The sequence below is a fragment of the Gopherus evgoodei genome, chromosome 8, assembly GCF_007399415.2.
Source record: "Gopherus evgoodei ecotype Sinaloan lineage chromosome 8, rGopEvg1_v1.p, whole genome shotgun sequence".
NCBI lineage: Eukaryota > Metazoa > Chordata > Testudines > Testudinidae > Gopherus > Gopherus evgoodei.
This window is the reverse complement of record NC_044329.1, coordinates 48668136-48682897: the sequence shown is the minus strand read 5'-3', so window position 1 is coordinate 48682897 and position 14762 is coordinate 48668136. Positions and strand designations below refer to the sequence as shown.

Below are 14762 nucleotides of genomic sequence, written 5' to 3'. Positions count from 1 at the left end.
TAGCAAGGGTAGCAGGAGCTAAATTACTCCATTTTTACTAGCTGTCCCTATTCCGGTGAGCCCTGTAGGATGCCTTGCCACATTCAGAGGGCTTGAGAGCGGGAGAGCTCTGTTATGGTCTCATTTGCTGCTTTCTCAGTGGTGCAGCGCCCAATGGGCAGAGTGCAGGAGATGCCAGCCTGGCTCCTGGCCCAGCACTGGTACCCTCAGGGCACAGAGAAAGGAAGGAGTCTGCGGCTGAGCCCCTCACCCCTGGGGCGGGAGAGCAACGGCTGAGCTCCAGCAGGCGGGAGTCAGCCGCCCCGCTCCCCTCTGCAGGGCTCCTCCCCTCAGATCTCCCTCCCCTGCCCAGCAGCCACCTTCCCCTTGAGGCCCCGCCCTCTTCTCCATGGTAACGCGCTAGGACCCCGCCGGGCTGCCCTTAGGGCTGCCTGCTCTGTGATTGATACCCCCGGAGTAACAGGCTGTGGGGAAGCGGCCGGTGGAGCTAGGGGCAGGCCCGGGCGCGGGGTCCTGCCGAGGCCTGCACGTGGCAGCGGAAGGAGGAAGCGCCGGCCGCGAGCGCCGCCACGCCCGGGGATGAGGCGTCATGGCGGGGGGCTGGGCCGGCTTCTCCGAGCAGGAGCTGCGGAGGCTGCGGGGGCCGCACGCAGGTACCGGCCGGGGTGAGCGGGGGCCGGGTGTCCCTGGCGGGAGCCTCGAGCCAGCACTTACTGGTTCCGTGGGGCGGATGCTCGGAGCCTGGCGTCCCCCGCAGGCCGGCTGGGCGCAGAGCTGGTGTCGGGGCCACGTCCGAGCCCGGCCTCTCCTGGGACCTTGGGTCTGGCCCGAGCTCGGGGGCGCTGGGCAGGGCAGCCGGAGCCCTGGGGCTGCCCGCGCCTAGCTTGACCTGGCGTTGACAGCAGTGGGGCCGGAGCGGGGTCTGTGGTGGTGCCCAGCCCTGTACGGATCTTGGCCAACTCGCTCCGGAGGCGAAAGGCCCCTTCCGATCCCGTACCAGGGAGGGTCGGTAACCGCTGGGACTTGGAACAGGGCTTAGCTTGGGGACGTGCTCCGGGCTGGCTTAGGCAGGGGCTCGGTGCGGGGGAGCGCAGTGGTTCCTTCCGGCCTTCGGATGTGAGAATCTTTTGCTGGTTTCTTACATGTATGTGATGGAAAAGATTCTCTCCCTTCTCTTCTCTCATAGATTTTGTGACTACAAGGCACCCTTATGATCATGTAGTTCAGGGGTTCTCAAACTGGGAGTCGTGAGGTTATTCCAAGGGATCTTGAGTTGCTAGCCCTGTGTATGGCTGGCCCACTGCCCTGCTCTGCTTCCAGCCCCGCTACATCTCCAAAGGAAGGGCACCAAAATTGAAGTTTTCCCAGGGTGCCGTTTTCCCTAAGACTGATATTGGGACCAAGACAACATTAGAGGGCTTGATTGGTCAGCCGCTGAAGAGCTACGTTAAACCACAGAACAATCAGAACACTAGGAAAGGCAAAAAAAACAACAACAAAAACTTATAATTTAACAGTCAAACACACAGTGGTGCTGGCGGGGGGCTTGTGCGGGCTATACCCTCTCCAAAATTTGCCTTAGCCCCGCCCCCCACCAGCCACCCTTCCCAGTCCAAAGGTCAAGCATTACACAGAGGTAAGGTGGCATTGTGTGGCATTGCTGCTGGTGGCTGTGCTGCCTTCAGAGCTGGGCACCTGGCCAGCAGCTGCTGCTCTCCCGCCACCTAGCCCTGAAGGCAGCACTTGCTGCCAGCAGCATCACAGAAGCAAGGGTCTCAGTGGGGCGCCAGTAAGTCTGCTGTGAAAAGTGATATTTATATGTTCGTTAATATCTAGCTGGGAAGCTGTGAACAGTGATCAGAAGTTTGCCCTAGTAAGTCTGCTGTGAAAAGTGATATTAACAAACATACAGATATAATTTTTCACAGCAGACTTAGCACCCTATTGCTTCTCTTACTTCTGTGCTGCTGGTGGTGGTGGTGCTGAAAGCCGTGCTGCTGCCAGCAGTAGCGCAACTTGCAGAGCTTCTGCCAGCAGCAGCGCAGAAGTAAGGGTGACAATGGGGCACAAAGTCTGCTGTGAAAAGTGATATTGACAAAGTTGCTTCTTGCTCCTCCCCCCAGTATTAAATAGCAACTATTTAAAAATATTTTTTCTGTTTATAACAATACTTTGATAAAAATGTCTTTTTGTTTTAATTTAAAAGCAGTAAGAAATGGTAAGTTCATTTTAAACAGTAGGGCTATAAATTTAGCATTTAAAGAAGTATTATAAACTAAAAACAAAGTTTTATATTTAAGGGGGAGGGCGGGGTCTGCACTCAGAGGCTTGCTGAGTGAAAGGGATTGCCAGTACAAAAAGTTTGAGAACCACTGATCTAGTCTGACTAACTGCATTATCCAGTTGCATCCAGTGTTTCCTGCATCCAGCCCAACAACTTGTGGTTGAACCAGAGCATGCCTTTTGGAAAGACCTGAAAGCTTGATTGAAAGATTTCAAGTGATGGAGAATTTACCACAGCTTTGAGTAATCCAGGAGTTCTGTCCAGCTTCCAAGTTCTGTATTTCACTGAAATAACCTGAACCTCTAGTATTAATATTATAGCAGCAAAACATTTTTACATGGCTTGTTTGCATAGCCGCACTCATTTGACTTTCTGACAAAGATTGATCATGTTACCAGCATTAGAGTTTATAAGAAAACAAATTGTCAAGATTTTGCCTCTCCTAAAAGGATTCTGTTTTTATTTTTACTATAAATAGATATATCTGAATCTTCTGATCATCAGCGTCGACCCCTGTCTGTAAATAAGAGCCGTCAGCAGTTGCTCCGAGAAAAAGCTCTTCAGCAGCAATGTCATAAACTGGGACTGCAGGATGGAGCTGCCTCTGTACTTCCAGAACAGCTGCTTTCTGTACCAAAACACAAGCTCTGTCTTCCTCAACAGTCTCTGCCACCACCTCCTCCATCCTCAATCAAGGATCAAAGGCAACATGACACCAGAGATCAACAGAATGCACAGGGACTTGAAAATCCTTGTAATGGCAATGAAAATCCCCAGGAATTCCATGTAAAGATGGATTTCAAACTGGAGAAAAAGAGAGTGGAATTGTTAGTAAGTCTGTAAAATCAAGGGATTGGTTTTATTCCTTACTAATTCATCATTTTGTTGTACAATAAATTGAAGTTTAATATTAAACAGTACTGTATTTTAGAGTAAGAAGTCTTCTCCTTTGCTTCTTTCCTGCTGATCCTTTAATTGCCACCCTTTGTTCAGTAATATCTCATGTAGACCTGAGTCCTGCAATCTAAGGGCTAGTCTACACTGGCAACATTAAAGTGCTGCCATGGCAGTGCTTTAACGGGGCTTGTGTAGTCGTGGCAGAGCACTAGGAGAGAGCTCTCCCAGCGCTCTAAAAAACCCACCTCCACGAGAGGCGCAGCTCCCAGCATTGGTGCACTGTCTACGCTGGTGCTTTACAGCGCTGAAACTTGCTGCGCTCGGGTGTGTTTTTTCATACCCCTGAGTGAGAAAGTTGCAGCACTGTAAAGTGCCAGTGTAGACGAGCCCTAATTCGTGAAGATGGGAGTCCTATTGTCTTCAATAGATTCCATGCAGGCAAGATTGCAGGATTAGGGACTTAAATTGCAAGGCGGCCAGGTCGTGGGACTTTTTTTTTTTTTTAATTGTCTTTGAAGGCTTAAGCGCATCTCTGTTGATTCTGGTTTATTTATCTAGTATACAAAGCTCACCTTTGGAAATGCATCTTTTTGGTTCTGTGTAACTTTTGTCCCTTTCAAAAAATTGCTCTCCTGGTTTTCAAAACTTTCTGTGGGCCTTCTTTTGATTCGATGTCAGGATGGGTTTCAGTTGTATAGTCTCCTCGCTTGGCTAAATTATGGCCAGCTAACATGGCTCTAGATGTGCTAGACTGCATCTTGATGGGGTTTTTCAATGGTCTTGAGCTAACGTGATTGAAAAACCCCCATCCTTTTTGCATCAAGAGAAGGCTGTGAGGTTAACTGAAAAAAAAAAAATCTGCTCGTTCTAGTATTTAGACTCCCGGACCGTATACTCATTGTCTTGTTTGTTGTAACTATTTTGCCCTTGTTTGTCCGAAATTACTTCTGGGTACCCAGAGTAATAAGGTCTTGGGTGCCAAAGTTGTTAGTTAATGCTAAAAAGTATTGGAAACAAGGGATAAAATATCATGTTTTAGGGTATGAGCTGATCTTTAACAATTAGGGGTTTGGATGAGAGTATCACAGGGATCAAATTACCCCATGGGGCTTAGAGGGGGGATTTTTGCACCCTCCTGTGAACCATCTGGACAGTAATTGCCATACTTGATCAGACGCATGCCCCATCTAGTCCACTATTCCATGTTGCTGTAAGCAGCTATGTGCAGTTTTAGTCAGGAAGTTCTTCTGCTCTCTACTGTGGTACAGCACTGCATAAATGGCCAGGTGCCTTACATGTAGTTATTTTTCCTTTGTGTAAAAGACTGGCTATCTGGCACAGCCTGTATTAAGGTAATTTTTTTGTGTTTTACATTTAGGTTTCTTTTCCCGCATGCCTCCATACGCTCTATTTCTTTTTCCATCGAGAGTCCCAGTATTCAGTAGAATGTTCATTCTTCCCGTCTGTAAGCATTTTGTAATGCTCCATGGCATGTATTCATTTAAAAAGTAAGCACATACTTCAGCAAAGCCATAGACAGGGTGGATTTGATTTAAATCACTAGTCAGGAAGATTCAATTTATTCATGGATTTCTACGGGTATGTCTACATCTATAATTTTGCAGCGCTGGTTGTTACAGCTGTATTAGTACAGCTGTATAGGGCCAGCGCTGCAGAGTGGCCACACTTACAGCAACCAGCGCTGCAAGTGGTGTTAGATGTGGCCACACTGCAGCATTGTTGGGCGGCTTCAAGGGGGGTTCGGGGAACGCGAGAGCAAACCGGGGAAGGAGACCAGCTTCGCCGCGGTTTGCTCTCGCGTTCCCCGAACCCCCCTGCAAACTGCAGGGAAGGAGACCTGCTTGCTCGGGAGTTCGGGGAACGCGAGAGCAAACCGCAGGGAAGGAGACCTGCTTGCACGGAGGTTCGGGGAACGCGAGAGCAAACCGGGGAAGGAGACCAGCTTCGCCGCGGTTTGCTCTCGCGTTCCCCGAACCCCCCTGCAAACCGCAGGGAAGGAGACCTGCTTGCACGGGGGTTCGGGGAACGCGAGAGCAAACCGGGGAAGGAGACCAGCTTCCCCGCGGTTTGCTCTCGCGTTCCCCGAACCCCCCTGCAAACCGCAGGGAAGGAGACCTGCTTGCTCGGGGGTTCGGGGAACGCGAGAGCAAACCGCAGGGAAGGAGACCTGCTTGCACGGAGGTTCGGGGAACGCGAGAGCAAACCGGGGAAGGAGACCAGCTTCGCCACGGTTTGCTCTCGCGTTCCCCGAACCCCCCTGCAAACTGCAGGGAAGGAGACCTGCTTGCACGGGGGTTCGGGGAACGCGAGAGCAAACCGAGGAAGGAGACCAGCTTCGCCGCGGTTTGCTCTCGCGTTCCCCAAACCCCCCTGCAAACCAGGGAAGGAGACCTGCTTGATTACCAGAGGCTTCCTCAGGTATGCTGGGATACCTGCTTATTCCACGGAGGTCAAGAAAAGCGCTGGTAAGTGTCTACACTTGATTACCAGCGCTGGATCACCAGCGCTGGATCCTCCACACCCGAAACAAAACGGGAGTACGGCCAGCGCTGCAAATGGAGTTGCAGCACTGGTGATGCCCTGCAGATGTGTACACCTCCTAAGTTGCAGCGCTGTAACCCCCTCACCAGCGCTGCAACTTTGTGATGTAGACAAGCCCTACGTTAAAAAGTGCATTCTTGTTGGTTGTTATAACCTCAATATATATTCTTCAGAACTCAGATGTAGGTTTCATTTTTAGAAGGTACTCACTATACATTTTTAAAGTGATCTGTTTTGAAAACTTTTCAGATGAGTTTTACAGCTATATCAGAAAATCTTTGAGCTATAATGTATCTTAATTAAAATTATCTTTAGATAGGGTTTTTTCCTCAAAAAGCATTTTATCAAAAATATATTTAAATTATAAAAAGATATTTTTTAAATTGATATTTTCCACCCTGCCCATGGATAGTGCTGTGTCAGACTGACAGGCCCAAACTTTCCCAGTTAGTACATTCTACAGCTAACACGTTGGTTGCTGCCCAGTAGCCACCAGTGCAGACTCAACTACCATGTATATTCCATTGGAACAGTCCTACGTCAAATAACCCCACCATGTTCTAGCATCACAGCGGTTTGAAAAAATTTCTTCTCTCTCTTTAGCTATCAAGTAACTTCTGATATTTTATTCCGGGGTGGATTGATTACATCACAGCAATTAAAATCACCAAGTGGAAATCCTCAATTTAAATAATCAATTTTAATCAACATTTCCATTTGTACTTGTTGTTTTCTCAGTAAAGGTGCATTCTCATTTGCTGATATGACCATTAAAACATGTTGATTTACAACTAAATACTACTTTACACACTAGTTTGGTACATGTCTTTGCTACCTAGGAGGATATACTATACCTGTATACATTTATTTAGACAATTGTATAGCTTACTATTTTCAGATTCTTATTAATTGTACATTTTTTGTATGTTAGAAAATAGTGAATGATATGTTGTGTATTTATTAGATGATTAACTTTTTGCTCATGATTTGTGTCAAGCTGCCTTGGGGAGTAAATGAAATTTAATTAACCAGAACAGCATATACAATTTATTTTTATTAAAATAACATTGAATGTTTTGGATACATAAACTTCTCTTATCAAAACATGTTTCACAGTTGCAACTAAATTATAATAAGTTCAGACCTTAAAATTAAATATGAATTTAATATAAAATACATTAAGCAGGTTTGTTTTTAAAAAGAAAGCCTTACTATAATTAAAATAAAGCCAGACACCTAATTTAAATACAAAAATAGTTTTTAAATTAAAAACCAATTATTTTTATCCTCCATTGTGTGCCTTGTTCATGGAAGAACAGCCCTATTATGCATTAAATTATGAGGAGAAGTTTATTACTGAGATCCCTTTGAAAAGGTGATGGATGAAACCACCGCAACAGCTAACATGATGTGACTTAAGTAGGGAAAAATGGCATTCGGCCACTGACAGCCACATCCAAAGACTGTTGCATTCATCTTATCCAATTAGGATGAATTTATATGATACCATAAAATATTTGCCCAGGATTTTAGAGATGGGTTGGGGTGTGTATGATTTATAGTGGAAAGCCACCTATTTGTGAACAATGTATGCTAATTTTAGTTAAAAACATGGGATTCTAATGTAACAAAGAACAAACCCCACATTCTTTGTTCATAAGAGACCCTGGCTTGTTTTTTAAGAGTAAACTTGTCAAGTATCTCCTGAAGCTAATAACTCTTCTTCCTGATCAGTCTTCCTCCCACAGAACCAAGGTGTTGAGCTGTCCTGGATTCTTGGAAATCTTTAATGGGTGCTCCAACAAAATAAACACAAGGAGTATGACTGCTGTTTTGAGTGGGGTGAGGCAGGAAAGAAATGAATCCTTGTTTAACCCTGTTGCTTTGTTAAATGTCTAGGCAGGAGAAATCTCACTGGGAAGTTCTCCAGCAGGAGCAGCGGCTGATGGAAGAGAAGAATAAGCGCAAGAAGGCACTCCTGGCCAAAGCCATTGCTGAAAGGTGATGAGGACATTCTGCGTTCTACTGCCATACCTAGGGAAGGGGGTGTTTGTCTATGATAAGTTACTACGTTTTAGCAAATCCAGCTTGTCCCCCTTTCCTCTGCATTGAAGGTTGTTTTTGTGCGCAAATGAGCAACAGTACATGATACTCACATTTTATTCCAAATTGTGTGGTGGCCAAGAAGCTCTTTTTATGTGGATTGCATTTCTGAAGATGCGGGGTATGGCTACACTTGAAATTTCAAAGCGCTGCCGCGGCAGCGCTTTGAAGCGTGAGTGTGGTCGGAGTGCCAGCGCTGGGAGAGAGCTCTCCCAGCGCTGCACGTAAACCACATCCCTTACGAGTGTAGCTTGCAGCTCTGATTACACTGAGGCTTTACAGCGCTGTATCTTGCAGCGCTCAAGGGGGTGTTTTTTCCACACCCCTGAGTGCAAAAGTTGCAGCGCTGTAAAGCGCCAGTGTAGCCAAGCCCGCAGCTTCTTCTGCAGACTGATAATTCCTGTTACAACTTTACAGAGTGAATCTTATGTTCTTGAACAGATCAGTGATTGAACATTTCATTTGGTGGTATTGTGTACAGTGATTAGAGCAGGGGACAGGGAGTCAGGACTCCTGGGTACTAGTCCCAGCTCTGCCAGTGACTTGTTAAAGTCACTGTCTGTTTGTTCCCTCACCTATAAAATGGGAGTATTACCTTTTTCTCAGAAGTCTGGAGAGGCTTAATTCATTAAGATGTGTAGTGTAAAGTGCTTTGAGATTCTCTGGAATGGAAAGGATCTCCATTAAAAACATCTTAATGAAAAGTGCAGCAAGTTGAGTCTGATAGAAGAGGACAACCAGCTGTGCTAAGTTCAGACTGAATGCACACTGTGCAAGAAACAAGTGTTGGTATTAAGTCAGTGACCTTTAATGCTAAGTGAAGAAGATGTGTAGAGGTAAATGAAGCAGCAGTGTCCAACAGGCTTCAGAGTATGGGACTAGAGAATACAAGAATTGGGTGAGTGAAACAGAGAAGACTAGAAGATGTAGTTGACGGGGCTAATGTGTAGTTTGGAAAAAGTGGCTGAGCTAAAAAGGCTTATTAGTCTACTGATACAAGGGTGAAAGATAGGGCTGAGTTAACGTTTAGTTGTGGGAATATCAGGATAAGTCTCTGTTATAGTTGAATGTAAAGGAATTGATATAAGGGGCATTTGGAGGTGCAAAGATGGTATGTATCTGGATACAGGTGGTGTGAGAAAAGTATTGGTTGCATGACGAGTTGATGATAGAATTGGTGAATTGATTAAAAAGGTGAAGGGGTTTGCTAATGCTGGTCAGTCAGACTGAAGATTTTAAGATACCCAAGGCTATTTTATGGAAAATCAAACGTGGTTCACTGATATGATGAGCAGGGGTAGTATGGCCTAGTATGAGATCTCATTGAAAATTACTTAAGGTGCTTGGGTCTGAATATGCTTCCTGTAGATAGTTTCAGTTCTTGAAAACTTACAAATGTAATAAACAGAGTTGAAGAAGATTATGTAGGGCTTGATTGAAATCTTTCATATTTGATGTGAATCTTTCCATTGACTTCATTCGGCTTTGGATCAAGCCTAGAGAGAGTAATCCTACAAAATGGAAATAAGCACATTTGGGTTAGGTTACCCAGTCTCTTTTTGGCTCCTGCTGTCTGGGATTCTTTGAAGGGGGAAGTTTGCAGGACGAAGTGCCCTTTTCCTTTCTAGCAATTTTCTATGTTCTTATGCTTAAAGTTACTTAGTTTCAGAGAGTGAGTTTTCCGAGTGAAGGAATACAGTCCATTTTAGGCACTTTGATTGCAGTCATTACATATTTTTGTTTCAGACTGTTAACAGCAGACACTTTAGATCCCCATAGATATGGGAAGAAAGATCAAAAATCTTAAACTACAAAAGAGAAATCTTTGAGCAACTTCTAATGAGCTGGTGGGTCTGTAATTTAAACACATCTCTTGTGTAGGATGCTTCTAAAGAGAGAGAACTTGCATCTTGTTTTTTCAGATCCAAAAGAACTCAGGCTGAAACAGTGAAACTAAAGCGGATCCAAAAAGAGCTACAGGCTCTGGATGACATGGTGTCTGCTGACATTGGGATCTTAAGAAACCGAATCGATCAGGCCAGCATGGATTATTCATTTGCTCGGTAAGCAATTAACAGACAGAGCAGCAAGTACTCTTGGGAAAATGTATGCAGTTTCCTTTCACTGAAGAAAGCTGAAGGGAGTCATGTCATTAAAAGACACAGTGCAGGTGTATTTAATAAGTTTTAATATACAGTGGTTTCTCTTTAGATCATAGTGGCCTAAACAGAAGCCTGCAACTAACATAAGTTTCCTGACTGAAAACTTTACTTGCCATTCCCCCACCTCCCACCCACCCGCCCACCCACCCCTTTCATCGTACATATGTGCTGGTCCATTATGGTAGAGTTATACATAAGCACTTGTGTTATAGGGTAGTTTTGTTGTTGGCTTTATTCCTGGGAAAGGAGCAGTTTTAAAAGAGGAACCAAACACATGTAATGTATTACATCAACTCTGTAAAAAAAAGTCCTGAGTCAGTTAAGCACCCTAATTCAGGACAGCACTTAAGTTCTATTGAAATCTTTCACTTGCATACATGCCTAAAGCTAAGTAGGTACATTCTTGAATTGGGACCAAATGTAGGTCAGTCTTCAAGGTTCTCAATGTCTCTATCATTTGAGGGTTTTTTTATTACTATTCTTTTTATTACTACTACTACTACAAGGGAGTGCAACTCTGACGGTTCCCTTTTGCAGCATCCTTCAACATGTAAAATTAATCGAGTGCCTCATTAGTATAGGGTAAACCACAACATAAGTGCGTAAATATAAGCATGTTTATATAGGCATTTACTGAAATGGAAAATGTCTGGTTTTGATTTTAGTTCACTATTCAACATGTAGAAATTGTAGTTTTCCCTGTGACTTTTGCTGTGCATTGACCCACAGGCCAATAAACATGGTAATTAGTTTTTAAATGAATACCAGTGGTAGCTAAGAACTGAGGATGGCTATCGACCAATTATCATTTTAAAATGGCAGGGACTAGCTGACATTATGTAGTTCCACTATTTTAGGATATTTTGGAAAAATCTCTGTTTCAGATCTATGTCAGAGAAGACTTTTCAATGCCAATGTGTTTGAAGGATTTACTCATACAGATTTCAGAAATCATGAAACATTTAGACATGTATCATAACATTATACCCCTTTGAACTGTGCATCTTAAATTCTCAGTGATAGGAAAAAATCATACAGAATGTTTACAGGAAACTGTACTTAGATAACAAAGGAATCCTTGGAAAAAGGAAGGTTACTAGGGAAGGAAGGCAAAGCTTTAAAAATATGCCTCATGAGATTGCTGTGTTTTTGTATAATCAGTTTCTCATGATTTGGAAAGTAGTTACACATGGATTTTCAGTGTTGTAGAATATGCCACCTGCCATTAAAAGCTTTCATTTACCTAACAAGCAATGCCTTTCTGAGCAATTATTGAAGTTTTGCCTCATATTTTAAGGCTAAATGCCAAATCAGTTTAAGCCAACAAGTGCAATATTTATAGTCCTAATTGCATAGTTTGCACATCTGAATGTTATAAAATGGAGTATTTATAAATATTCCAATGGAGGAAAAAAAAAACCCTGTGTTCATGCAGGTTAAAGTTTTAATTGGACACGTTTCCACAGTAACCTTAATTTTGTTCCTTGCATGTATGCTTCATTTCTGAGTCCTTCATTACATCATCTCTGTGACTCACTTGTGACAGAAAGAGGAGTGGGTATTTTGGGGCCCTGTGGACATGACTTTGTCATTCACTGCCAGGGATAGAGCTCCAGCTGGGAGCAGAATCCTGCAGTTATTTATTACTGGAATATACTCTGAAAGAATCCTGCTTTATTTTGTTCTGCGTCCTCAAACAAAAGAACCACTGTGTCCCTCTATTGCTTGGTAATGAGACACCTGAATATGGCTTTACGAAGCAGCTCTTTGTTTTTACAGGCACTTTTATGATACTGTATTTGTGGATGCTCAGTCACAAGGTGCAACACAGGGTCATGGTTCATATGGTCCACAGCCTCCCTCCTCTCTTAGCCAGCCTGTGGTATCCTTCTACTAGTTAAGTCCTTCCACCCTTATGTTGCCCCACAAAATATTTGTAATTGTTGCTTTACATTAGAAAGTTTGTCATGTCAGAATGTACGAACTGATAAGTGTCCATGCTGATGATACGATTATTTCTACATTGGTGGCTCTGCAAAAGCTGTGGTTGTTATATGGTGTCATGTGCTGTGCCCATCTGTACTGCTAGTGACATAGGTAAATGTTTTTTTGAATGACGGAAAGTACACTTTTAGAAAAGACTGAAGTAGCAATGTGACCACTTCATTAATTACATAGAATTTATATCTGTTGGATTGTTGATCTGTTTAGCTAACAATAAAATGAACATGAATCGCTTTGGTATCTTTCTGAATAGTTAATTTTCCATTGGAATACATGGAGCAGTTACCAGTGATGATTTCTTTCAGCATGCTGGAGATGAATCTCATACAAAAGTCAACAAAATTGTTTGCCACCTGTGCATTTCAGACAAGGGAATTTACTCCTAGAATGCAGCAGCAGTGGAAACTGATGGAGTGGACTTTCTTCTGCTGGCACATTCTCCTTTCCATCCCTTGCCTTATAATTGTTGAACAATGTTTGTGTGTGCTATTAAATAGCTGTCATTGCCCACTCCAGAGGAAAATGCCTTTCACTAATTGATCAAGTATTCATCCATGTGTGTAACTTGTAAAGTACTTTGGGATTCTTCAGGATGAATAACACCAAAAAAATTATTTTCGCAGGAAGCGATATGATAAGGCAGAGTCAGAGTATGTAGCAGCAAAGCTAGATTTCCAACGGAAGACTGAAATCAAGGAGCGTCTCACAGAGCATCTATGCACTATAATACAGCAGAATGAACTCCGTAAGGCCAAGAAGCTGGAAGAGTTAATGAAGCAGCTGGAAGTGGAGGCAGATGAAGAAAATCTGGAACTTGAGATTGAGGTGGAGCAGATGCTGCAGCAGCAGGAGGTAGAAGCAAGGAGACAGGCTCCCCAGTCTCAGAATGTGTCTCGGACTGCTGAAGAAAATGCAGCTCCATGTGCTACAGTGAAGGAGAATGAGCATGCTGGTGCTGCTTCTGAACAGTTAGTGGAGCAGCCTGGAAATTCCTGTAGCAAGTCACTTTCAAATATGGGTAGCCAAAATCAATCAGTAAACACTACTCGGGATGAAACCCCAGCTCGCTCTGATACATTATTGTTATATGCAGATAAGGTAGCGTCTGATGGATGATACACTTGATTTACTGCATGCTGTAGGTTACTCCAAGGCTTCTGCAGTGTCAGTAACATCCCTCTTACATTACCTCTATTTTTAATTTGATTTAAAATAATCTATTTTTAGTGACCTGTCAATCTTCCATTCTGGGTCACCTGTCTGTCCTGTTTTGTATTTTTAGGTCCATTCATCCCTGGATTTGCTCACTATTTATGGAGCTTTGTGAGACTGGGGCTTGCTAGGACGGAGTACTAAGAAGGGAGCAGCAGTGTTTGTCTGTAGGCTGGGCTTGTGTGAGAGTGAAAATTCCCAGCTAACCATTGCAGACATCAAACCAAGAAAGGGAGATGTTTGTTTTCTTGAGAAGGTGTCGTTAAAGGTTAGGTTTTATTACAGAGATGTACTTTTTCTCATGTACGTAAGACATTTCCAATGTGTCCACAAATTTCCTTTGCAAATTTCTTTTAATCATGTAAAACCCAGCAAGTTTTCCGAGACATCCTTGGATATGGTAGCTGATACTTCAGTCTGTAGAGAATTATAAACAAATTTAGATTTGTATGTTGCTACAAAGGCCAGATTGGCTATAATATTTCCTGTTTATAACTGGTGTCTGTTTTTACAAATTATTGTAAAATTCGTAATATCTGGTCTTTGGAGTCTGATTTGTGAAATTACAGCATCAAATGTGTTACAAGAGTATCAGCTTAATGTATGGTAGAAAGGAGGTGGTTGCAGACAGAAACAGTACACTAGAGATCTGGCTAGTATTGACAAATGCAGTTACAAATATTTTCTCATTTTCAGTAACATCATAGCTGCCTTAAATCCGAGACATCAAACTGATGTTGATAAAATCATGAATAACCCCAAAAGTAAATGGGAACTAAGCCTTTCCATACATTATGTAATGTTCAGTAAATTCAAGTTAACAACTTCCTTGTCCTAAGGGTGGGTGTGTATAACCCCAGTAGAACCCTGTTAATTTGCTCAATTATTGTTTTCAAAGGGATTTTAAAAAATCATTCCAGATGGGGAAAGACAAAAATACAATTCTGGTTTTGCAATGACCTCTTGGAGTAAGGTGGTTTGCAGAGAGCCTATGATGCAACCATGAACCAGACAGAAATTTTCATTTCTTCTCTGCTACACAATCTGCAGCTTTCTTTCACTATGGAAATTTTAACTCTCTCTTATACTGAACGTTTGTGTCTCACAGTTTGACAATCACTGGAGTGACCCCACCAAATGCAATTGTGAGGGACCAATTATCTATTCAGTCATTGAAAGCCATGACACTTTATTCACAATTTTTATTGTAAAAATAAATTAATGTATCTTCCATGTGGCTTTTTTACTTTCAGTTATAGTATTTGGTGTTCAAGAGATGGGACAAGAATAGGTTCTGAATAATGTAGCAAGCTTGAAAGATAGACCCTTTGATAGCCTTCACTCTATATGCAACCAACACCCCAAAGGTAGCTCTTCCAAACAAAAAACTGTGTAAAATAGCTTTGGAGAGCTGTGTCCCATAACATGGAACTCCAGCTAACAGCAATCTGGAGGAGCAATAGGGAACTTCTTTGTCACAGTGGCTGCAACAAGCATCTTCCAGGGGGAAACAGTCTCAAGAGAAGTTCTCCCACACA

The 14762-nt window shown here is 43.2% G+C and overlaps 1 protein-coding gene across 3 annotated transcripts; it reads left to right on the top strand.

Moving 5' to 3' along the window:
* The first annotated feature begins 514 nt into the window (after positions 1-514).
* Positions 515-14455, top strand: GORAB (golgin, RAB6 interacting). 3 transcript variants are annotated; one of them, XM_030572938.1, is made up of 6 exons: positions 515-665; positions 2763-3111; positions 7643-7744; positions 9769-9909; positions 12636-13110; positions 13295-14455. In XM_030572938.1, the coding sequence occupies exons 1-6, from the start codon at positions 590-592 to the stop codon at positions 13337-13339; spliced, it is 1188 nt and encodes a 395-aa protein (XP_030428798.1). In that variant the 5' UTR covers positions 515-589; the 3' UTR covers positions 13340-14455. The 3 variants fall into 3 exon arrangements, with proteins under 3 accessions (XP_030428798.1, XP_030428800.1, XP_030428799.1); XM_030572939.1 differs by having other exon boundaries at positions 517-653; XM_030572940.1 differs by having other exon boundaries at positions 12636-14455.
* Positions 14456-14762: the final 307 nt, after the last annotated feature.